Source organism: Ictalurus furcatus, chromosome 11, assembly GCF_023375685.1.
Source record: "Ictalurus furcatus strain D&B chromosome 11, Billie_1.0, whole genome shotgun sequence".
Lineage (NCBI taxonomy): Eukaryota > Metazoa > Chordata > Actinopteri > Siluriformes > Ictaluridae > Ictalurus > Ictalurus furcatus.
In genome coordinates, this window is record NC_071265.1 from 4,015,267 (window position 1) to 4,041,246 (window position 25,980).

The 25,980-nt window shown below is 40.3% G+C and overlaps 1 protein-coding gene across 1 annotated transcript in view; it reads left to right on the forward strand.

The window, feature by feature from the left end:
* sema5bb (sema domain, seven thrombospondin repeats (type 1 and type 1-like), transmembrane domain (TM) and short cytoplasmic domain, (semaphorin) 5Bb) overlaps positions 1-19,962 on the forward strand; it is a 66,780-nt gene extending 46,818 nt beyond the window's left edge. Inside the window, exons 6-22 of the mRNA XM_053635987.1 lie at positions 248-310; positions 1,035-1,347; positions 1,678-1,963; positions 3,370-3,505; positions 4,507-4,714; positions 5,043-5,250; positions 11,872-11,989; positions 12,200-12,384; positions 12,535-12,678; positions 12,818-12,965; positions 13,883-14,111; positions 14,541-14,753; positions 15,124-15,294; positions 15,458-15,595; positions 16,154-16,192; positions 16,555-16,763; positions 18,280-19,962. Coding sequence (XP_053491962.1) covers positions 248-310; positions 1,035-1,347; positions 1,678-1,963; positions 3,370-3,505; positions 4,507-4,714; positions 5,043-5,250; positions 11,872-11,989; positions 12,200-12,384; positions 12,535-12,678; positions 12,818-12,965; positions 13,883-14,111; positions 14,541-14,753; positions 15,124-15,294; positions 15,458-15,595; positions 16,154-16,192; positions 16,555-16,763; positions 18,280-18,441 — 2,970 coding nt within the window. The 3' untranslated portion in view covers positions 18,442-19,962. The remainder of the gene's footprint in view (positions 1-247; positions 311-1,034; positions 1,348-1,677; positions 1,964-3,369; positions 3,506-4,506; positions 4,715-5,042; positions 5,251-11,871; positions 11,990-12,199; positions 12,385-12,534; positions 12,679-12,817; positions 12,966-13,882; positions 14,112-14,540; positions 14,754-15,123; positions 15,295-15,457; positions 15,596-16,153; positions 16,193-16,554; positions 16,764-18,279) is intronic.
* The last annotated feature ends 6,018 nt before the right edge of the window (positions 19,963-25,980 follow it).

The window sequence follows — 25,980 nt, forward strand, 5'->3', positions numbered from 1 at the left end:
CTCCTTGCGAAACTTAGTTGTATATTTAGCGTCAGATAACAGTAATATTAGCTGTGCTAAGTAGCTAGCTGGTTATGGTCAGTGCATTTCTGCTTTTAGCCAGGTTGCTAGCGTAATCAATGTTGATTTACACATTCGATGTGTCGCTTGTTGCTTTTGCAGTCATTTCGATGGCAGTAATGTTACATAAGGAGTGATATCTGTGATTTCTGATTGTGGTTTGTGTGTATGTGTGTGTGTGTTACAGGGAATGGAGTGTGGTGTGGACGAAGACACACGCAGATCTTGTCGGAGTAAAGGGAAGACAGAGGTGAGGGAGGCGAATGAGTAAAGGGCTGGGGTGAAAGGCTCGATGTTGATGAAGGCACAAAAGTGGCTTTTGTACATATACACACGATTTATCACTTCTTCTATCCTCAATACCCATTTACTATTCCCTTTTCACACTTTTACTCTCTTTGTCTCACTCGATCTGTCTTCCGCAATCAGTATCTCTCTCTTAATCTGACCCTTTATCAACTGCTTTTCTTTACAGATTCACCAAAGTGGAATAAAATGGTAAAGTCCAAAAACAAAGAACATAATAAGTAATGAATTAAACACCATGGGGGGTGGGTGGGGGGGTGGGTATGCTGTTATAAGAAAATAATCAAACAGGACGTTGTGATGCTTTTTTTAAAAAAAAAAATAACAACATGTCCTTATGTGTTTATTCCTCTTACACCACAGTAATTTGCCAACAATTCATATTTTAATTGATTCAAGAACAACGCTTTATAGAGCACTTTTTATCCACTTACAGTTATAATATAATGTTGTGGGACGTCCAGGAGACAAGTTAGTTACTTTTGTTATAGCAGCTCGTTCCCTCAACAGTCGTTCCCTTTCCTGTGGTGGAGGACTTTCTGTTACAAAGCACCAACACTTATACCAAGACTCATAAAATATCAATAATGCTATAAAATAAATTTAGGATGGCTTAAGACTTTGAGAATTAAAGATGTCCCCTCTTTCCCTCTCTCGTTCTCTCTCAGGATGAGTGCCAGAACTACATGCGTGTCCTCCTCCTGACCGGTTCTCGTCTCTTCTCCTGTGGCACTAACGCATTCTCACCCGTCTGCACCACCCGCTCTGCATCCGACCTCTCCCATGTAACCGAGACGGTGAACGGGGTCGCCCGCTGTCCTTACGACCCCAAACACAATTCCACCGCCATGGTAACGGAAAGCGGTGACCTCTATGCTGCAACAGTCATTGATTTTTCTGGACGTGACCCTGTGATCTACCGCAGCCTGGGGAGTATGCCTCCTCTCCGCACAGCTCAGTACAACTCCAAATGGCTGAACGGTACAATAACATGCATATAACGATGCAGTACTCACGTGTTCAGTGCCTTGATCACTTACTATATTTTTTTATTTAACGTGTCTTTCTGTCTCTTCTCCCCTCTTCGTCCTCTCTCCCTCTTTCTCCTTTCATCTAATTTACTTCTCTCACCCATTATATCTCTCGGTCTTTTTCCCATCCTCTCTCCATCTTTTTTTTGTTGCTGTTTTTCTATCTATTCAGCTCTAGTTCGCATTTTTACCATGACTGTATTGTGTATAATGGTGGCAAAGCAAAGTAATGGACATTTCACGAGTCTCTCTTTTCCTCTTCCTCTCCGAATCCAACCAGAGCCTCAGTTCGTCTCAGCGTACGAGGTAGGTCGCTTCACCTACTTCTTCCTGCGGGAAGTGGCGGTGGAGGAGGATTGTGGAAAGGCGGTGTTCTCTCGGGTGGCGCGGGTGTGTCAGAACGACGTAGGCGGTCGGTTTCTTCTTGAGGACACATGGACGACGTTCATGAAGGCCAGATTGAACTGCTCACGTTCAGGAGACGTGCCTTTCTACTACCACGAGCTCCACAGCACCTTCTACCTGCCTGAGCAAGACCTCATCTACGGCGTCTTCACCACCAACATGTGAGCTGTCTTTCTGATTACTGTTCACAATTCATCTCGCTTCCTCAAAATGTCATAGATTTGCCTTGTTAAAAGTGCGTATGTTCAAAGTCCCTTCTCTTGAACTATTAAGGGATAAACAAAGTGGGTGTGGCCTAATTTAAACCACCCTGACCAGGCAGTTACTTCTACTTGTTGCATCCTGCTGGCTCCCATTTAGTGCACCTCCTATTCCTATCTGTATTTGTATATGTCTAGAACACATTATCTGTCATTATCTATCCCTAACCTGTATATATCATATGCTATATATGCAAAAGTGAAGTGAGTTTTGGGTTGTGGAAGGATAAGCAGATTTAAATGAAACTGGAAGTGCTGTGCAACTGGAATTATGTGTACCATGCCCTGATCTGCTGAGACATACAAGGTCACAATGCAATTTTATTTCCAGGGCTTGTCTATTTAAAATTCAGTGAGGCAATCAGCTGATGCTGCTTACTGGGTCATCTCGCTATTCAGATCCAGCGAATACGTGCAGTGGATTAACACAAGTGTTCACACTCTCCCATTAGAGCCTTGTGTGATGCTTAACAGCTTTAGTTTAGCACTGTGTTCTTGGAGTATAGTTTAGAGTTGAAAGCCGATTGAAAGCAGGAAGGGTAACGGTAACAGAGTGAAATTTTAGCCCTGGGATTTGGGTCTGAAACGGAGAGACACTTGGGAGTGTACACTTGGGATGTTAGTCAGAACTGTACATTTTGAAACCCATAACATTTGATACAGATTAGTATAATCAGAACAGAGCTGGTTTAGATAGCGAATGACATCTTTTTGTCAGACAGGGAGTGGATAAAATGTTGAACACGTCATTAAACCTTCAGAAATGATTTTGCATGAAATGGAATTCTTTCTGAGAGAAAGCCTCCTTTCTGAAGATATTGCCAAGTGAAATGGGGTGAGATGGACAAGGACTTGTTCTGTTCTGAGATTTGAGTTTATGGTTAAGCTCTTGTTCAAACCAAGCTCCAATCAGTGGAATACACCAGAAAGCCTTCAAGTTAAAGCGCTAGGGTTGGCCCACAGCATGAAAATGATGGAGAAATGTTAGTCCATGCTATTAATGGATGGTATGGTGGCTGATACCATTATGGGACATGTTTACTTGAGAATCAACATTACACATAATACACCCAGAATCCATACCATCCATTACTAGTCCATGCTACTTTTAAAGGACACTATTGACCTCTGATTATTTTGTAGCAACTAGGAATGCACGATATGGAACAAATACCATATGGTGATTATATAATGATTGAAAGCTATACCTTCTGATACATTAAAAACCCAATCCTAATCTCTTGACAGTCTTGGTTTGAGGATAAGCCTGCCTGATTTGAAGTTTCTGCCCGTGTTTGCTCCCACAGTAACAGCATTGCTGCCTCTGCAGTGTGTGCCTTCAACCTCAGTGCCATCACCCAGGCCTTCAGTGGTCCGTTCCGCTTCCAGGAGAACCCTCGAATGAGCTGGCTCTCCACCCCGAACCCCATTCCCAACTTTCAGGTTGGAAACACACCACCACCTGCGATCTGTTATTACCAGTTTATCTACAGCCTTTTTCAGAAGAACACCATTCCCAAATGTTGCTTATATAACACCTTTTAACCTTAGTGGTTCTACAAAGCGCTTTACACTGTTTCTCATTCACCCATTCACACACACACACACACTCACACACCATGCAACTTGCCAGACCAATGCTAGCCTGCCATCAGGAGCAACTTGGGGTTCAGGGTCTTGCCCAAGGACACGTTAGCATGTGGAGGCATGTGAGCTGGGGATCGAACCGCTGTTATTAGTGGACAAGCCACTCTTCCACCTGAGCCACAGCTTCCCCAAGTACAAATACTGTACACCTTGCCCAGTGGACCATCCCAGTCTACCCATCCGATGTCCTGTACCAATGTGCTAGACTAACTTGCAGTGTACTGTCCTGAAATACTGGCCCAGTATCCTATACCAGGTCCAATTTGCCATCTAGGCATACTTCTATTTCAGACTAATGTCCCATTCCAATATCCTATCCTAGTGTTCATTAACAGACTGCCACAGTAATGTCTCATCCCCAATGGCCATTTTAATGCATCTTTCCAAAGTTCTGGTCTATTATTTTGTCAAATGTCCATGTGTGTGATACTAATGCATTATCCCATTGCCTCCTTTACTTTTACCATGCTATCACCCCTAATGTATTACAGTAATGTCCCTCTCCACTGTCTTATTCCAATTTCTCAAACCAGTATCCCTTCCCAATGTACCGTCCCAACGACCATGTACAGTACAAGTCAAGTGTTCTATCCAACAGTATTGGCCCAGGATACCTGTCTTCCCAATATACCTATCCAATGTACATTCTTAATGTTCTATCCCCAAGTTCCAGTCCAAGGTTTTTATCTAACGTCCCTTTTCAAAATTCCTCCCAATGTACCATTCCAGTATAGAGCCCAATGCTGTATTGCAATATTTCTGTTTTACTTTCTTTCCTTCTATCTATGCTTTCTCAGTGTGGGACAGTAGGCGACAGCGGCCCTGGTGGGAATCTAACAGAACGAAGTCTGCAGGATGCTCAGAGACTCTTTTTGATGAGTGAAGTTGTACAGCCTGTGTCCATCGACCCCTTGATCAGCCAGGACAATATCCGCTTTTCCAAACTGGTTGTGGACATTGTGCAGGGTCGTGACACGCTATACCATGTCATCTACATCGGGACAGGTCAGACATGGCAAAGTGGTGTTGTTTTTTTTTTTTTGCAAGGGTTAGATCCCAGCAAGCACAGTAGCACAGTAATCATCTTTACCTGGTATATCCAAAACAGCAATGTGAATCTTTAGATCAAATCAAGCCTGAGGGGGATTTTTGAGCACTAAAGTGCACTCATATTTAGCAGAAATGGATGACATTCAGAAGAAGCGAAGAACTAATGTTCTTAAGATAGCATCGAAAATCTGTGTGCTCCATTAATTTAAATCACGTAGCTAAGAGACACTCAGTATACTGTACCTATAACCATAGCTTTTAAAAAAAAATTTTTATCAAACAGAACATGGCACCATTATCAAGGCGCTCTCCTCATCCAGTCAAAATCTGCGTGGATGTTACCTTGAGGAGATGAAGCTTCTTCCAGGAAATCAGCAGGAACCAATCCTTAACCTGCAGATCCTGCAGAGCGACAGGTCCCTATTTGTGGGTTTGAGCAGCAGAGTTCTGAAGATCCCATTGGAGAGATGCTCCAGCTATGAAACCCAATGGTGAGCCCACACACACACACACACACACACACACACACACACACACACATGCACACACATATATGCTGGGGTATGCGAAGAAAAATAATTTCACTGTGCTGTAATGTATATGTGACCAATAAAGACTCATTATCATTATATATACACACACACGTAGTTGCCATGCAGTCTGCAATGGTGCTATGTCTTGGCATACCATAAAAAAATAAATTGAACAACATTTCCATCAAATATCATAAGCAACCAATTAAACTGTCACTGTTTAGATGATGCCTATACATTTAAAAAAAAAAAAAATTTATATTACCATCTCAGTGTATCAGACTAACACCATATTCCAATACTACCAGTGTCCAAACTCTATGTAACATGCCAGTCTAATTTACCTTCCCACTTTACACATCTCCTACAGTATAAACACTCCTAAACACTACCTCGATGTGTCTGTCCAACATACCCCTCCATACTGGTCCAATATATCCTCCCAATATATCAGATTAATGCGGTTTTAGCTAATGACCACATTTGTCTCTAATGGCAACATTTCTTGCCGTCTGCGGTGCTGCTGAGCGATGTGTCGAGAGGACAATGTATCTTTTAAAACTTAATATCCTTCCTCAGTAATAGACGAAGTTAAACAACTTTTCTTGCTGTCTGTAGGCAAAAAGCGCAGGCCAATCTATCCTGATATAGGAAATGGCTATTGTTCAGCGGAGCTTAATTTACATATTACACACTTAACCTTTCACCGATTGCATTACTACCGTCACTCCTATCCATTTTAGTGAAAAATCAGTTCCCACTTCAAGTGAGGTAATAGATTTTTATATGAAACTTTTATTTATATTTGCAGTATTCTATCAGGTTTATCTTTCACATCAAAGCAATGAGAATGGAAGCGTAGAAGTGTCTCTTCACTGATATGTGATCTTTTCAGACCGGCTGCTTTCCAATCTGTTGCTTCAGAATACATTATATATTGTAAATCATCCTCTGTGTCTGATGTCAGGGAGGATGTGGAAAGTGGTTTTCTTTTTTTTTTTTTTTAACCCATAAGTATGTTTTGAAATATCCCATAAGTGTGTATTGAGGTAGGCCATTTCTAAGAATCATACTCTTCAATTTTCTGCCAGCTGCTACAAACAAACCTCCATAAATCTCGTGCTGCCTTTACAAAGACAGGGAATTTGTATTGCTGTGCCTCAGAAATATGAGAATTTTCTCCGTAATAATAGTTTGTCGTTGCCTAATCATAATTTTTCATTATTTCATAGCTCCTCTTTCCCTATTTATAGTACCTAGTACCCTTGTTTCTTTTTTTTTTCATAGTTGCAATTCTTGCATTTATTGTTAGCTGGAGCCTAATTTCTTTAGCAGTTTTTAGTTTCATACTTACCTTACTCCTATAAATGTTTCCTAGTTTCCTTGTTTTATTCATAGCTTATAGTTACCATTCTTACCTCAGAGTTCCAAGTGTTGTTTTGCCTTTTCTTTTCCTAGTTCCCTTGTTAAAAATGGCTAGTTGTCTTGTGCCTTGTTTGCTAGTCATAGTTCCTGGTTCCCTTGATTTCTAGCCATAGTTCTTCATTTCATAGTTCTCCTATTCGTTGTTTCCTTTTAATGGCTTGCAGTTTTGTTGTTCCCAGTTCCCTTGTGATAGTGCCTAGTTCCGGTGTTCTCTAGTTATGGTTTCTAGTACCTTAGTACCTTGTTTCCTAATTTCTCATTTCCTAGACATAGTTCCTCGTTCCATTGCATCAACGTTGTAAGCTCCCTCGTCCCCTAGTTCTCAGTTCTCCAATTTCCTTGCTTGTTTGCTAGTTTTCTTGACACTTATCCTCTAGTCTCCTTGTTTCCTATGCCTTAGTTTGGTATTAAACAAATGCTGCCACTCATATCATCACGTATTATCTGTAGAACCTGCAAAAAGCATCCAGCGTTTATTTAAAATAAAACATATCCATTTCTATCTATGTATGTAGCAATGGTACATCATTTCTTCACCCATCCCTAGCTGAGGATCATCATGTTACGTACCCGTGTGTACAGTATGTTGCTCTGTGTTTTTATTAAGCCTCTGGTGCTCAGCGAGCCCCACTAATAAGATTTATTTAATGGAGCTTAACTAGAAGCTCATTAGTACTATCAGGTGTTTGTGACAGATTTTGAGTAAATACGTAAATACCAGTGCTCTTGGCAGGAACGTACAAAAAGCCATTTATTTTCTTGGTTTTCCATTTATTTATTTATTTTCCTGCATTCAGGGTGTCATGTGTCGCCATGGCTTTTCCAGGAGATCCATCAGCTCGTGACAGGAGGGTGGTGTGTGTGGGGTGGAGGTGGAGGTGTGTGTATGTATGTTGTTTCAGAGTAAATGTCTGAAGGTTCTTTTGTGTGAGATGCAGGGCTTCTGACCATGTCCTGTTGCCCTAGTGACCTAGTGACACATACACACAATGAAACCGACACGCTCTTATGTATTGACACAAACACAAATGCACACACTTTGTGTTAAAATGTAAAAGCTTTTTTCAGGCTATGTTATGTTATGTTAGGCTATGTGGCATCCTGGGCATATTTTTATGTTACTTATTTTATGTATGTAGGCTACAGATGGTCATGTAGACTATTGATTGTCAAGGTCACATGTAGGCTATAGATCATCACATGTAGGCTATAGATCATCACATGTAGGCTATAGATCATCACATGTAGGCTATAGATGGTCACATGCAGGCTACAGATGGTCATGGTCACATGTAATTTATAGATTGTGACATGCAGGCTATAGATAGTAGTCATGTGTAGTCTATGAATTAACATGTAATCTATAGATCATCACATGGAGTCTATAGACGTTTAACATGTAGACTATTGTTGGTCAAGGTCACATGTAGAATATACAGTATATAGATGGTCACATGTAGGTTATAGACAGTAACATGTAGATTATAGATGGTCAAGGACCCATAGGCTATAGATTGTCACATTTTGGCTATACATGGTCACATGTAGGCTATAGATGGTCACATGTAGGCTATAGGCAGAAACATGTAGGCTATCGATGGTCACATTTAGGCTATAGGTCATCACATGTAGGCTATAGACAGAATCATGTAGGCTATTGATAGTCACATGTAGGCTATAGACAGAAAGATGTAGACTATAGACGGTCACATGTAGGCTATAGATGGTCACATGTATGCTATAGATCATCAAATGTAAGCTATACATGGTCACATGTAGGCTATAGATCATCGCATGTAGGCTATAGATCATCACATGTATGCTATAGATCATCACATGTAGGCTAGAGATCATTACATGTAAGCTATAGATGGTCACATGTAGGCTGTAGATCATCACATGTAGGCTAGAGATCATTACATGTAAGCTATAGATGGTCACATGTAGGCTATAGATCATCGCATGTAGGCTATAGATGCTCACATGTAGGCTATAGATCATCGCATGTAGGCTATAGATGGTCACATGTAGGCTATAGATGGTCATGTAGGCTATAAATCTTCATGGTGACATGCAGGCTATAAAAGGTCATAAGTAAGCTATATTATCATATTTGGTCACATGTAGGCTATACTGTAGATGGTTACAGATAGGCTATAGATGGTCACATTTACACTATATCCAGTTATAAATCATATGTAGGTTATAGATGGTCATTTGTAGGCTATGACTGGTCACATGTAGTCTATGGTTAGTCATGTGCAGGCTACAGATCCTCACATTGATGCTATGAATGGTCTCATGTAGGCCTATGGATGGACATGTGTAGTCTATGCATGATCACATGTTTGCTCTTGAAGGTTAATAACAACCTGGTAGACAATTTAGAAATTATCTTACCACAACACACCTCATAGTTTTGCTGTAATCCACAAGAGCTTTTGTTTTATTAACCAGTAACGTCAAGTACTTATTAAGAGTCGGTTTCAGAAGAGAAGTGTGTGCATCCTCAATCCCCAAAACAAACACACACACACACACACACACACACACACACACACACACACACACACACGCACAAGTTACAGCTGTCTAATGCTGTCGGATTGTTAGCGGGATGCTCAGACTCAGTGGTGTGTGAAGAGCACTCCTGTTGATTTAGCATATGTGTGTGTTTAAAGAGATGACACATACCTGGCACCCCAGACTGTTTACTCTCAGTGTCCGTCTGTGGCCACCGGGAAACCAAGGCGGAGAGAATAAAATAATAGATTTATATCTGTAAGCCATTTCTGCAGCACAGATGAATGAATAAAGCTGATTTTATCGTACAGTGCTGTGAGAACAAAGTATTGGCCCCCTTCCTGAGTTCCACTATTATTTCATATTTGCTATACTGAATGATTTCAGGTCTGTAATATTTCACCAGAGGAATCAAAGTAAACACATAGAATCTTTTCAAATGACTATTTTCTTTTTATTTAAGGAACAGGTTGCAGTAACATAATCGGTTTTTCATATGACTGCGAAGGAATGAGTTGCTCACTCAGGTTAATTTAGCCTATTATCACATTTTGACTCCAGCTAGGCATGGATGAATGTATGACTTTTGACGACTTTGTCTGCTTTTTAGCTAAAGCGTATAAAATTCACCCGATGAGAGAGCCATTTTACTAAAACCAATAGAAATGAGGGACAAAACAGGAAAATCTGTCTATCCAGAGACCACTATGTTTATCATGGTTGTTTTCTAATGGCTTCATTAGCTTTAATTGGCTCTGACAGTTACATGTTCATGTTATTAATTTGTGCAGTGTGCTATGACAGAATAATATTGATTTAATGAAGTCCTTACACTTTCTCACTCATTATCCTCCTTCTCTTTTTATTCCCATAAAGGCTGTGATGTTGATATGGTCCCTCTTTAATAACCATATGGGAATTAATGTTTGATGAAACATGTGTCCACACTCACAAAATGCACAAGCAGCCTTATGCAGCTTTAATGATCGACTGCTTTCATCATCGCTACTCACTAAACTCCAGATATGGTATTATAAACGAAATGCTGAAAAGACTGTGTAATTTTGTTTTGCTCATGGATCATGGATCTTTTGTAAAAACAAAGCATACATAAGACTTTCACTGACTTGAAGCTCTCGAAAGTGTGAAATAATAGCTTGCCTTGTGAGAAAGCAATAGCTAGTTAAAAATTGAGGCTAGCGATTTAGCTAGCTCGCATATTGCTCTTACGGTGCATATAAAGTCTACATGCCCCACCTGTAAAGTGATAGTGCAACTATCAAACAAAAAGCGTACAATAACCCGATTGCATAAGCGTACGCATTGTTTAATAATGGAGCATGTGACTGTGCTCAGAATTAACCATTCATCAATCACATTCAAACTCATGTTTAAACGTTATCAAGTTAACCGCAAATAAAGATCAGCTGTTTCTGTAGGATTTTCTTGACATCTGCTTGGTTTCATCTGATGGCTGAAGTCTGCAAATAGCTTACAAAGCATGCACAAAAATGTACTCAGTGTTGAAAGATAGCAAACCATGGAACAGCTGAATAACCTTGAAGGTCCTCATCAACAAGTGGAGAAAATGGGGCACCACAGTGACATTACAAAAGAGCAGGACGTCCCTCCAAAGTTGATAAAAGAACCAGATGAAAATCATCTGGGAGGCTACCAAGAGACCTACGGCAACATTAAAGGAGCTGCTGGAATATCTGGCAAGTGCTGGTCACCCCCTGCATGTGACAACAATCTCTCATATTCTTCATATGTCTGGGCTGTGGGGGAGGGTGGCTAGATGGAAGCCTGTTGTAAATAGAAAAAAGCAAAAAAAAAACATCCAAGCCTGCCTAATTCACCCCAAACCGTGAAGCAAAATGTGCTACGGTCTGTTAAGTCCAACATAAAACTTTTGGGCATAATTCTAAAAGATGTATTTGGCACAAAAACAAGACAGTTTTCACCCAAAGAACACTATACCCATGGTGAAGCATGGTGGCGGCAGCATCATGCTATAAGGCTGCTTTTCTTCACCTGGGACTGGGGCTGTAGTCAAGATATATAGCACCAAAGTTCAATCTATTTGGCGGAAATCCTGCAGGCCTCTGTTAGACAGCTGAAAATGAAGAAAAACTTTACCTTTCAGCATGATAACGATCCAAAACACAAATCCGGATTCAGAAATAGAAGATGGGAACGGTCCAGTCAGAGGAGATCCCCTCACAATCACAATGCGATAGATCTGGAGCATTTTTCAAAGCATTAGTTAAGAGTGTGTACACACGTATGCAACCAGGTTACTGTATGAATTTTCTTTTTCTTTTTTTCCCCCCTCAAATAGTTCTATTTGTTTTTTTTTTTACTTGAGTTTTGTTGGTTGCAATATCACTTTAAAGCCGTAAAAAAGACTGAGGATTTACCTTGGTTTCGTTCTTTACGTCACAAAAACCTGCCGTTTTAACAGGGATCTGCAACAATACAGAACTTCCCTCAGGTGTGCTGGTAAAATACAAGGAAAAAAAACTTGTAGGATTTGAAACTATGCTGTAATTAAACAAAGCATTGACTGCTAACCAAACTTCTATGGGTTTCACTGTGTGTGTGTGTGTGTGTGTGTGTTTTCTCCTGTAGGGAATGCTTGTACGCTAGGGATCCATATTGTGGTTGGGACAGGAAACAGAGACGCTGCACTACGATTGAAGCCAGCTCCAACATGAGCCAGTGGAGCCAGAACATCACACAGTGTCCTGTAAGTCATACACATTTTAGCCTTACACACACGCACACACACACACACATGCATTACACGTGCATTACCCCCAGTTAGGCTATTACGGTATTAAGTTTAGAGAAAATTTGTGATATTCCTGGGTAATGTCTGAAGAGTTAGCTCTGGGATTGATTAGATTGATTAGACGTGATTATTATTATTACAATACACATGATTCTGTTTTTTCAGGAGCAAAATCTTACCCGAGATGGCGGCTTCAGCCCGTGGTCGTCATGGCAGTCATGTAACCATGATGACGGAGGTGAAAGTTCAAGCACCTGTCTGTGTCACTCTCGTGTGTGTGATCACCCGGTCCCTCAGTGTGGGGGGGCTGAGTGTGTGGGGCCCACGATGGAGGTGACCAACTGCTCCAGGTAAAGTCAAGTACACGAGTGGTGGAAGTTTCTGTGAAGAAGAGTAACATGATGACATCATCAAGAATGCCAAGTAATAATAGAGAAACACACACTTGCTGTGCTCTTGGCTCTGTGTGTGTGTGTGTGTGTGTGTGTGTGTGTGTGTAGAAGTGGAGGTTGGACTCCCTGGTCCTCCTGGTCTCCGTGCAGCACCAGCTGTGGTGTTGGGTTCGAGGTTCGTCAGCGTTCATGCAGTAACCCCACCCCCCAACACGGAGGGAGAGTGTGTGTAGGCCAGACGCGAGAGGAGCGGTGAGAAACACACACACACACACACACACACACATACTCAGTACTTATAATCAGCATTAATGGGTTAATTGTTGAACAAGTTGTAAGTTGTGCCTAAATGTGTACGTGTGTGTGTGTGTGTGTGTGTGTGTGTGTGTAGGTTGTGTAATGAGGAGTCTGTGTGTCCTGTGCCCGTGTCCTGGGCTCAGTGGACCTCCTGGTCTACATGCACAGCAGTGTGTGGTGGCGGTTTCCAGTCCCGAGTCCGAACCTGTGAGAACGGAAACTCCTGCCCTGGGTGTCCTCAGGTAGGACACACCACCTGTCAATCAAAATCACGTCCTATTAAACCCCGCCTCCTGAATCTGGCAGCATTGTTACAGTAACAGTTTAAAAGTATATCATCAACAAACTCCCCTTATTTATGCACAGTCCTTACTACAGTGTGTACATCATGTTGTAATTACGAGGTGATGACCCGAGGCAAGTCGTTGGATTTGGAAGTAAGGTGTTTCCATGGAAACACACACAGCACCTTAACATCTTTGTAGTCTGTAATTAGAAGACCGAAGTACACTGTGATGTTGATTATACGGTCAGTTCTGCTAATAATAGAGGTTTTGTAGACATTTATAAATCCTGACATTGCACGACAACACTGCTACGTTTAGCTGTGTCATGTTAACGTTAACATCAAGAAAACGTTTCGAAAATTTTGATCCCCTAATTTGGAGTTCAGTGAATTTTTCTATAGATATATCATTTTAAAAGTATTTCATGCTTGGTCATTGCTTTCCAGATTACACACTATATCACAAATTTGTAATATGTGATGTTTTTATTTGAAATTTTTAAGGGAGGTGTTGTTACATCATTACATATACAAGCCAATCAGGTTCCAGTATGCAAATGCAGGCTGTGCAAGACATGTAGGATTGGATGCATATTCATAGACTTTGATTATTCATAGAATCTGTATTTCTACATATATAGATGCTTCAAAACTCATTTTGGGTGACTTTAATCTTACAGGTTGTGCACTAACACAACTGTGTACATCATTTTAACTGCCATGCTGTCCTATTTGACTAAAAACAACACAAACCAAAATAACTAGCTTGCGAATTAATAAGTCCTGAGCCCATGATCATTCTCGTAATAAAGATGTCCGGCTGTGACGGTGGAATATTGTGATAACAATTTGTCAAACAAAATTCTCGTGTAGGAGTACAGGTCGTGCAATTTGGACGCATGTCCCGAGGTACGTCGATTCACACCCTGGTCTCCATGGTACCCTGTGAACATGACAGTGGGCGGAGTCAGACAGGAGCAGCGTGTGAGACACACCTGTCGAGCGCCGCTGGCTGACACACACCTCCTCCAGCTGGGCAAACGCAAAGCAGAGACCCGTCACTGCCCGCCTGATGGTGGAGCGCCGGGGTGTGAGGCTGACGGTAAAACACACACCGTGTCCTAAAAGATTCCCAACCTTCTGTTTAGTTTACTAGTGCACTACTAAAGGGAACAGAACGGGTGACGTAACGAAAAAGCGATGTAATGAATTCGGCCCACTGTCATCAGGACGTGTCCCAAACCACACACACACACTATACACACTGTTCAATATAGAGACCACATACATACTATAAAAAGTCCACTCACAATAATTAGTTTTATTGAACCCTAAAACGAGAAATTTTATTGGACAATATTAGCATAATTTTACATAATTAAAAGGCTATATATGAACAATATTCATTATAAAAATATCTTCTACATAATATTTTTATTATTATTAGTAGTAGTAGTAGTAGTAGTAGTAATAGGCAGTAATGTCTCTCTCTCTCTCCGTCTTTCTCCAAATCTCCCTCTCTTTCATGCAGATCTGTTACAAGACATAGTAACCCAACCTTTGAACCCAGTGCAGGGGGTCACCTGGTTGCCATGGGAGACGTGGTCTTCATGTTCCAAAGAGTGCTCGAGAGGGTTTCGAACACGTAAGCGCTTGTGTGTCAGTCCTGACGGCAAAAGTTCGGCGTTCCTGTGCAGTGGAACACCGGTGGAGTATCAGGACTGTAACGCACAGCCGTGCCCAGGTACCCGAACCCAATACACAGTATGGAAAAGGAACCGGATTAAGAATCAGAACCCAAATTGGAATCAACATTGTATTTATGTGCATAAATTGATTCAGGGTCGGGAACTATAATCTGAATCCGAATCAGAAAGTGTATTTATATCCGTAGACAGATTCAGGATTGGGAACTAGACTCAGAATCTGTAGTGTATTTATGTGTATAATTAGATTCAGAATCAGAACTAGAGTCAGGATTAGTATTGAAAACCTGATGGTTGGAATCAGCATTGAAGCATAGGAATTGGATTCAGAATGGTTCCTGTATTTTATTTCCTTTTATTTCCTCTAGATAGCCGAGTAATACAGCTGTTTGTGTGTTTGTGTTGTAGTGAAGGGGGCGTGGTCATGCTGGTCTTCCTGGACTGAATGTTCTACTTCCTGTGGAGGCGGGCATTACCAACGCACTCGGACCTGCTCAAACCCCGCCCCGTCCCACTCAGGGGACATCTGCATCGGCCTGCGCACTGAGGAGGCTCTGTGCAACATGCACGAGTGTGATGGTGAGACACACACACACACACACACACAGACACACACACACACACCCGAGACTGGGTTATTTTGAGTATCCCACATAAAAAAAAAAATGCGTTCACGTCACAGACATGGGACTGAATATTAATTTGAATGTATAAATTGTGTGTGTGTGTGTGTGTTTGATAGGTGGTTGGGGGTTGTGGTCAGAATGGACCGAGTGTGAGGATGGGCTTCAGTACCGCACTCGAGTGTGTGCGATAAGCCCCGCCCCCTGTAAAGGGAACCACACGGATCAGAGACTGTGTCCTCCAAAAGAGAGTGCCAGTAAGTTCACTTGTTCCATCTTTCACTCTATCTCTCAACTTATGGTAAAGTATACCGCATATTTAAGTTGTCCGAACACATGCACTGTAGGCTGATTGTCATGTCCAAAAGTGTCCGTAGTGTATGAATGGGTGTGTGAATGTGTGTGTGATTGTGCCTTGCGATGGATTGGCACCCCGTCCAGGATGTACCCCGCCTCTGCCCCATGCTCCCTGGGATAGGCTCCAGGTTAACCGTGACCCTGTAAGTATAAGCGGTACAGAAAATGGATGGATGGATGGATGGATTATAGCAGCTGTAAACACTTGTTCCCTCACCATTCTTTCTTTGTAATATAATATGACAAAATCCTACCTTGTCATATAACCAATAAATGCGCAAACTCCTAAATAAAACGTACCATTACAAAGTGCTGACACTGGAGACTCCTTCCATAAACGATAACTAGACATTTTCTTCCAATGAAAAACTTCAGTGATAAGATGTTTTTCTTTGTCAAATAACAGAAAAAAAAATCTCTTTTGCAACTGTAACTCTTCCCCTCTTTCTGTTTTTTAGTCGGCTCACCAGGAGGGAAGAAAGGGTTAAACTGTGGAGGTAACTTAAATCCTTCATTTCCCAGCATGCAACTGTCTAACAACGGATGCATTGTACTCTTGTAAGCTTTGCTCTAATTAAACTTGTGCTTGTATGAATTTGTGCTTTCAAGATGAGAGGGCTGATGTCCATGTTCTACAGCGGTGCATGTGATAGAAAACATGACTAAATAATCACTTCCTTGTTAAACACATGGTAAATAAGACGATCAGTCGTTCTGTGAAGAAGAATTTGACCAATCGGTGATGAGCAAGTTACAGCAAGTAGTTAAGAGAAAAGTACAGACTCTGGAGTAGGAACTAAAATCAGTTCTGCGTCATCTATCCCATCTCTCTCTCTCTCTCTCTCTCTCTCTCTCTCAGGTTTCTCCCTGTTCCACCTGATCCTGACAGGTGGCGTCTCCTTCCTGGTAGCGTTGCTGGGATCCATTCTCGTTTACGTGTTCTTTCAGAAGGTCTATAAACCCATCCAGGAGCCTGCAGTGATCCATCCTAACACCCCCAACCACCTTCACCACAAACACAACACCAGCACGCCGAAGAACGAGAAGTATACTCCCATGGAGTTTAAGGTACTGGAGCTCAACACGCATCTCTCCATTTATCCCATCATCGGTTATAGATCTGCTTGACATGAGAATCTCAGATCTTTAATGAATCATTTATTTAAGCCTTATTCTGTTCAAAACGAGATGTTTTTATTTTTATTTATTTTTTTTGTTTAGTTTTGATTTTTGTTTTTGCCATCCTCTCTCTTGCAAATATAGCATTTTCCTATCAGTTTCAGTGTAGTTCTGAATAATTCATGGTATTTACTAAATAATGTACTTTAAGATTAATAATCCAGGAAGTTATAAGCAAGGGATTAAAAATCATGTTTCTGTAACAGAGATTTTCATCGGGATTTAAACAAAGAGTAAAAGGTAAAAAAAAGGCTAGTATTTTCAAATTGATGTTCCCCTCATTTCTTATTTCCATTCCCACTGATACACAGACTTGTGTCTGTTAAAAGGTGACATAAAGGAGCAAAAAAAAAAAAAAAAAAAAAAATGAGTAGTAACTGTTAATGCCTTTTTTTTTATCTTCTGGGAACTTTAATTATTCAAACTGCTACTCAGAGTAGAAATTCTGTAATTGGTTTGGTGCAATAAGCAATAAAGTGATACCTAGAGTTAATTAAAAGCTGTAACTTGTGGTGTTTGGATAGGACATAGAGTTTGTTAAACAGTTATTGAAGTCATTTGAGGTACAGCCAGGCAAACTGATGGGTAATTCATGAAAAAATGAAATGGTCAGGGTCAAAGCACAAGATACCAAATAAAAAAAAAAAAATGAAAAAAAACAGGAACAAGAGGAGAACTAGACAAAAGTACATTTAACTAGACTGAACTGAGGAAAATCATAAATGAGAATTGCTGTAAACACTCAATAGGTTCCAAAAATATCAGGAGGAAGACTATAAAGTTCATATAGGGAAGCTGGAAACAGGAAACAATGTCCAAATATGGAATAAGGAAAAGGTTTAGAGTGTACAGACCTTACAGTCACCTTACTAGGTAAACAGGGGCGGCTCGTCTATAACATCCGCTGTTCAACAAATGTTATTCTTTAGTCTTAGCTTCATAGAATAACATAGTCAGTGTTATTCTTCAACTCCATTTTAAACTCTGTTGAAATACGAATGACGTCTTTTGAGTCACCAATGATTTTAAAACGATGTTATTTCACAGATATAAGCTGATGGTTCATTGATTTGCTCCCCTTTCTAGATGTTGCGCAATCATGGGATAACAGTTCATTGGCCCACTTAGCTTCCATAGGGTTATTATTGCACCTAGTGGTCAAAAATAGGAACTGCAGCAAGCACTGGGGCAGGAATCGTGCTGCCACATGCTCAAGGACAGAACAGTTAAAGTGGTTGCCAGATTATGATAGTTTAATAAAACAACAACAACCGTATTTCCCACGTAAAGGCTAAGAAAAATATGTCTCCTTAGCCCAAATTTTGGGGCTAGTTTCAGGTGTTAACCTGGCAACCCTGGTTCATGATATTAAGTTGTAAGGTGTGCTCTCTTCTGTTTTTTTTAGACACTGAACAAGAACAACTTGCTGCCGGATGAGAGTTGTAACTTCTACCCTCCTCCTCCGCCGCAGACGAACGTCTACACCACCACGTACTACGCTCCTCCACTGGGCAAATACGACTTCCCGTCTTTAGACTCGCCCTGCAGGAACTACATGCACAGCTGAACCCAGACTCTCACCTTCTGAACCGTATGTTATCGCAGGCGCGGCGATGCAGCGTTAGCCGTGAGTCGACGGAGTGTGTGGAGGTTCAAAAGACACGTTCTTCTTCTTAAAACTGGAAGGAAAAGATAACAAGGATGAGGATGTGTACTGGGTGCTTTACCTTGTTTTGGACGTTTAGGGCTCAAATTCGTGGATGAATGATGGTCCAAAAGGCATGAACACACCAGCATGTGACTACAATATGGAAACTTGTCCAAATGCATCTGAACCAAGACACTCTTGGGCAGGATACACAGATCTTTCAGTCTTCCACAAAGACCTTAGGATAGAAAGTTCTGGTATTCCAGTCCACATTTTGCTCTCAAACTGAATATATGACTTGGGATCCGGCATGGTGTTCACACTAGACTGTGCTGTTTTATTACTTACAGTACCATTGTCCCTCTGAGCACCAACAATTGATCCATTTACGCTTTGCCATTTACGTGCAATCGCGTCACATTTAATACGTGAATTTATAAAGATGCCGTGATAAAGTAAGCAGCTGTACACTTTTTTAAAATAAACTCACAACTACATCCACTACTGTACCTAAACGTGAACATCACTGGGGTCTAATGTAGCTTTTAGTGCTAAAAGGAGCCTCAGGATGGACATATGATTCACACTTTACACACAAACAGACACACAATTGTTTTTTTTTAAACATTCTTTTTTTATTAAACAACAAAGCAGTGTTGTTAGCTCACACTCACACGTCATACATCCTACTGAAGATATAGTGCAACTTAGTATGGAACACACACACACACACACACACACACCAAAAAGTATGGTATATTACAGTATGTGTGTATAAAAATGAGTGAGTGTGTATGGGCGTCTGTGTGATTGTGATTTCTGTGTGTATTAAATTATTGTATATACACAGTAGGAGCCCAGAAACCAAACTGATATTAAATGTGTTACAGTAAAACAAGTGTGTTATTACAATGTAACTAACAGTGTAACGACACTGTAATAAACATTGTATTAATTAGGGGGTCATCGATACCAACACTGATACCATACACGTACATGCTCATACTTGACAAAAATAGTGCTCTGGTACTAACACCTGATGGCACATGATAGTATGTGATGTAAGGCAAGTGTATGTTGTTATGAGGACTTTTAAAAAACGTAACCTGATAAAACATCTTAAACATAAAAGTCAGCACGAGAAGTTCATCACTAGCATGACATGCTGGCTAGGTGAGAGAAAATCTCAACAGGTGACGCTAGGCGAGTGAAAATAACACTGACAATCCACTGCAAAGTAGCTAATGTAGCTAGCTAATGCACTTCATTTATAAACAATTAGCTAATGTTATGAAGGACGGGTCTATAGTAGGCTAAGTGCATGAATACACACATGGGCCAATATTTCAACCAGACGAATATAAACAAGCATATATATGTCACTGACTGAGTAATACTAAGTAGGCTACTCATTTTGGTATCAGTATTGGTATCTGTATCCACGAGTACCAACCGACATGTACTCATATACAGTGCCATTCACTAATATTGGCACCCTTGGTAAATATGAGCAAAGAAGGCTGTGAAAATTTGTCTTTATTGTTTAATTTTGATCTTTTGTTCAAAAAAATTCACAAAAATACTCTGCTCTCATGGATATCAAACAATTGCAAACACAAGACAGGTTTATCAAAAAAAAATAAAATTGTTAAATACAGATGTGCAACAATTTTTGGCATGTCTATGAATTCGTATGAGAAAAATATAGTATATTCCTATTGATATTAATTTTTTATTTTTTTTTGTACACCTGGGTGACTAGGAACAGGAAATTGTTCGACCATGACTTCCTGGTCATAAATATGAATAAATATGAGGTAACACATAGACCAAATTCTTTTAGTCATTCATAACAATGGGTAAGAGTGAGGAATATAGCTGTGATGTGCGGTAAAAGGTTGTTGAGCTTCACAAAATGGGGCGTGTCTATAAGAAAATAGCACAAGCATTGAAAACGCCCATTTCCACCATCAGGGCAATAATTAAGAAGTTCCAGTCAACTGGAAATGTTATGAATCAGCCTGGAATTGGACGTGTGTCTATATCGTCTCAACGCACTGTGAAGAGGACGGTTCGAGTGGACAAAAAATCTCCAAGGATGACAGCTGGAGAATTGCAGAAGTTAGTTGGGGTCGGATAGTCTCCAAAACTACAATCCGAAGTCACCTACATCACCACAAGTTGTTGTGGTGATCAACCTGTGTTTTGTTTGAAATAGTTTGATATCCATGAGAGCAGAGTATTTGTGTGAATTTTTGAACAAAAGATCAAAAGTTTAAACAATAAAGACAATTTCTCACAGCCTTCTTTGCTCATATTTACCAAGGGTGCCAATATTAATGGAGGGCAGTGTACAGTCTGATAGAATGGTATTAATGCATCCCCAGTATTTATACTTACTGTGTGTGTGTGCAAGGCAGGGACACGTCTCCTATTCCTCACACCTGTTTCCCATTCTGTTTCCACTTTCCCCGTGTCTCTGAGACGAGTGAAGCCCGAAGCGCTTAGCACACGACTCTGTATAAACCGAGCTGTGTACATCATTTTAGTGAGATGTGAGAGACTAACATTTCTACTAATAACCTTTTAGAAATATTTCACATCAAAGTAAAAACCTTCCCTTTGAAGTCCTCTGAGGGAATATGTTGGGAAATGTTTATTCAAACTGCCATCTGATGATGTCATAGTGGGTGTTACAGCAGCTAACCAATCAGCAGCTTTGCTTAGACTCACACTGAGTGGAGCGACTCATTAGGATCTTAACACACAATCATTATAAACACACGCTTGCTTGCTGTATGGTTCTTTCTTCCTTCCCTCCTTTCTTACTCTCTTTCCTTTCCTTCCCTCCTTTCTTACTCTCTCTCTCCCTTCCTTCCCCTCCTTTCTTGCTCTCTCTCCCTTTCTTCCTTCCTTACTCTCTCTTCCTTCCTTCCTTCCTTCCTTCCTCTCTCTTCTTTCCTGTCTCTTCCATGCTTGCTTCCTCTCTCTCTCGACTCCCTTCCTTCCTCCCTTCTTCTCTCTTAGATGCTTAGTTCCTCTCTCTTTTTCTTCCTTTCCCTCTCTTTCTTTCTTTCTTTCTTTCCCTCCTCTCTCTCTCACCTCTTTCCTTCCTTCCTTCCTCTCTCTTTTTCTTCCTTTCTCTTTCTTTCTTCCATTCTTTTTCCTTCCTTCCTCTCTCTTCCATACTTACTTCCTCTTTCTTTCTTCCTTTCTCCCTTTTTCGTTCTTTCCTTCCTTCCTCTCTCTCTTCCTTCCTTCTTTCCTTCCTTCCTCCTTTCCTTCCTCTCTTCCATACTTACTTCCTCTCTCTTTCTTCTTCCTTTCTCTTGCTCTGTCTCTTTCTTTCTTTTCCCCTTCCTTTCATCCCTCCTACTCTCTGTTTCTTTCTCCCATACTTCCTTCCTCTTCCTTCCGTGCTTCCTCTCTCCTTCATACTTACTTCCTCTCGCTTTTTCTTCCTTTCTCCCCCCCTCTTTCTTTCTTTCTTTCTTTCTTTCTAACCATCTGAACACGTAATGTTCCACATCAAATAGCCAGTTATATGCTATTATGCAAACAGCTTCATCCACCCTGTTATAAAGCAAACAGAATCAGATCACTCTTGCTCTTCTGCTCTTGATGTAGACTTGATGCTCATCTAACACTCATCTAACAAACATCACTTGAGCTTATAGTTATGGAATGGCGGGAAAATATTCTCCACCAAAGGGAAGTGAATCGTCTATAAAACAGTATTGGAATACGGCGTGATGTATTTTTTCCAGTCTCTCTGAGACTCCAGCGGTTGTTTGAGCTTCCCTATGCAATACCGGCTCCTCATCACACCGTCACTGCCTTTCTACACACTGTGAACTTTTGCTATGTTCTATTTTTGTATGCTGTGCGTCATAAACAATAAACTTCACGTAAACTTCATACGTCTCATTTGTGAGAAGGACTAAATGGTATATTTCTGACTTCATGATATACAGTGCTTGTTTTATAAAAGTCTTTGCCCCTGTCCTGATTTCCTCTAGTTTGGCATATTTGTCACATTAACTGTTAGTTCAAACAAAATTTTATATAAGACAAAGATAACCTGGGCAAACACAGTTTTTAAACGATCATTTCATTAATTGAAGGAAAAAAGTTATCCAATACCATCTGTCCTTGTGTGTCCTTGTGTGCCAGTTCTGTTGAATCCAAACATCACTTAAATAATTCCTAAAAAGTCTCATCATGCCGCACACGATGCCTCAATCAAAAGCCATTTCTAAGCAATTTCTCTCTCTCTCTCTCTCTCTCTCTCTCTCTCTCTCCCTACTGTCTGAATGTCATGAAAGGGTTTGTAGATCTCAGCATTAAAGTTTCAGAAATGTCAGCAGACGCTTTTACAGTTCATTTTCGATCACCTCTCTCCCTCTTTTCCTCTCTCTTTTTGGTTTATTTCTTTAATTCCTGCAGCTTTAAAGGCATTCACCATTTCAGAGGTAACAATAGAGGTAACAATTTTCAGTGCTGATGTCTGAACACCACTAAAGAGTCTTGAGCCGAGTATTTTCAAACAGGAACAAAGCCGGCGCTCTCTTCCCCGTCTCTGATTCATCGAGAGTGAACACGGAGTGGTTCAGTTATACAGCATTTTAGTTCCGAAGCAAACATTATTTAAAATCTGCTATTCAAGATATACAAACAGGTATACAAAAGCAAAAGTTGCATATGCAAATGCCATCCATTTTCTATAGGGGGGTGGGGGGGTAACACCCTGGACGGAGTGCCAATTCATCGCAGGTCACAATCACACACACATTCATACACTACGGACACTTTGGACATGTCAGTCAGCCTACCATGCATGTCTTTGGACTGGGGGAGGAAACCAGAGTACCTGGAAGAAACATCCGCAGCACGGGGAGAACATGCAAACTCCGCACACACAGGGCCGTGAACCCCCAACACTGGAGGTGTGAGGTGAACGTGCTAACCACTAAGCCATCGTGCACCCTATTATTATTATTATTATTATTATTATTATTATGAAGATGATTGATGATGATGATGATGATGATGATGATGATTATTATTCATTGTGCAGCATCCATCTTGTGATTGTGTGTTGTGTGTAAGATGTGATTGATTTCCACTTTATTCATTTTAGCACTCCACCGAAAACCTCTATATCATCGGAGAGAGTTCATTACAGGCTCCATTAGTTTTACCTTATCATTTATAACACATACACACACACACACACACACAAAGATACAAAGGTACAAGGTGCTTTCACTGGCTTGAGGGCTACTAGAGTATATGGTCTCTGTTTGGTCTGTGAAAAATGGACATATAGGTAATTATATTTATTATTGGTTAGGTTTACATAGTTTCCACACTCAGCACCAGGGCTGCAACAGCTAATCAATCAAATGTGATAATAAAAAGAGTTGGCAATGAATTTCATTATCGATTACTTTGTCTATGTCATGAAGCATTACGTCACGGCACGCCACGGGCAGCAAAACCATTTTAATCAATTACCTTATAAGTAGTTAAAAGAGATAATAACCACTGCATACTCATTCTGTTTTCATTAACATCCACAACATGCTGTATGTTTCTATAAATTGTGTGTCAGGTCATTAATTAATTTGGCTTTGTAATTGGTGACTTAATGTAATTAAGCCTATAGGAGATTGGAATGCCGGAAAGTTAGCCTATATTTTTAAATCATTGTTTTTGGTATTTATTTGGTGTAAACACGTTTTGAAATAACCCAGCTAACTTAATTAGTGTAAAACTAATGGTTAAATGAATCAATTATCAAAATCATCATTAGTTGCAGCCCTATAAGCACTATTTGGAGTAAATGTAACACAACATTTTTATGCAGATTTTTTTTTGTTTATATGTATGCTTTAATGTCTAACAATCAGGATCATTTGTAGAGTGTATGTAAGGAGTAATAGACATTGAATGATTAGAAAATAACGCACACCCCGAGGTGGTAATGTGGTTGTGTAACCCGTTACACTTCGGGTGTGCGTTATTTTATAATCATTCAATGGACCGGAGTCAATTACTCCGCTTATACTACAGTTCCCAAACCTCGAGACATTGTTCACATTGAGACATGTTTTATCTTTCCCTCCTCTCTCTCTCCCCCCTCCTTCCTTCCTTCCTTCCTCTATCTTCCTTCCTTCCTTCCTCTCTCTTCCATACTTAGTTCCTCTCTTTTTCTTCCTTTCTTTCATTCTTTCTTTCTCTTTTTCCTTCCTTCCTCTCTCTTCCATACTTAGTTCCTCTCTTTTTCTTCCTTTCTTTCATTCTTTCTTTCTCTTTTTCCTTCCTTCCTCTCTCTTCCATACTTAGTTCCTCTCTTTTTCTTCCTTTCTTTCATTCTTTCTTTCTCTTTTTCCTTCCTTCCTCTCTCTTCCATACTTAGTTCCTCTCTCTTTTTCCTTCCTTCCTTTCATTCTTTTTTCTTTCTCTTGCTTTCTTTCTCTTTTTCCTTCCTTCCTCTCTCTTCCATACTTAGTTCCTCTCTCTTTTTCCTTCCTTCCTTTCATTCTTTTTTCTTTCTCTTGCTTTCTTTCTTTCTTTTTCCTTCCTTCCTTCCTCTCTCTTCCATACTTAGTTCCTCTCTCTTTTTCCTTCCTTCCTTTCATTCTTTTTTCTTTCTCTTGCTTTCTTTCTTTCTTTTTCCTTCCTTCCTTCCACTCTCTTCCATACTTACTTCCTCTCTCTTGCTTCCTTTCCCCCTTTTTCTTTCCTTCCTTCCCCACTCTTTCTTCCTTTCCCCCTTTTTCTTTCCTTCCTTCCTACCTTCCTTCCCCTCTCTCGTCCTTCTTTCCTTCCTTCTTTCCTTCCTTCTTTCCTTCCTCTCTTCCATACTTACTTCCTCTCTATTTCTTCCTTGCCCCTTTTTCTTTCTTTCCTTCCTTCCTCACTCTTCCATACTTAATTCCTCTTTCTTTTTCCTTCCTTCCTTTCGTTCTTTTTTTTCTTTCTTTCGCTTTCTCTCTTCCTTCTTTCCTTCCTTCTTTCCTTCCTCTCTTCCATACTTACTTCCTCTCTCTTTCTTCTTCATTTTTCTCTTATTTTCTAATAATTTAACGAACCGGAATCAGTTATTCGGGTTATAGCACAGTTTCCAATCCTCGAGACATTGTTCAGATGTTTTATTTCAAGACATTTGTCAGGTTTTTGTCCTTAAAACGCTCGTGTGTATGGAACTAATTTATTACGCATCTCCTCTCAAGCCTCAATGTTAACTCCAAAATGTCATTATAGAGCTAGTAACAGAGGCTCGAGCCCCTGATGTGCAGTTATTAGAGAGAGTTAAGAGAGAGAGCTCATTTTTTTTCCATTTCATGCTGTTAATATAAAAATAGAACAAATAAATAAATAAATATCAATAAGCCTACTTGTTCACATGGTGTTTTTTTGTGTGTATTACTGCAGAAAACACCATAAATAAAT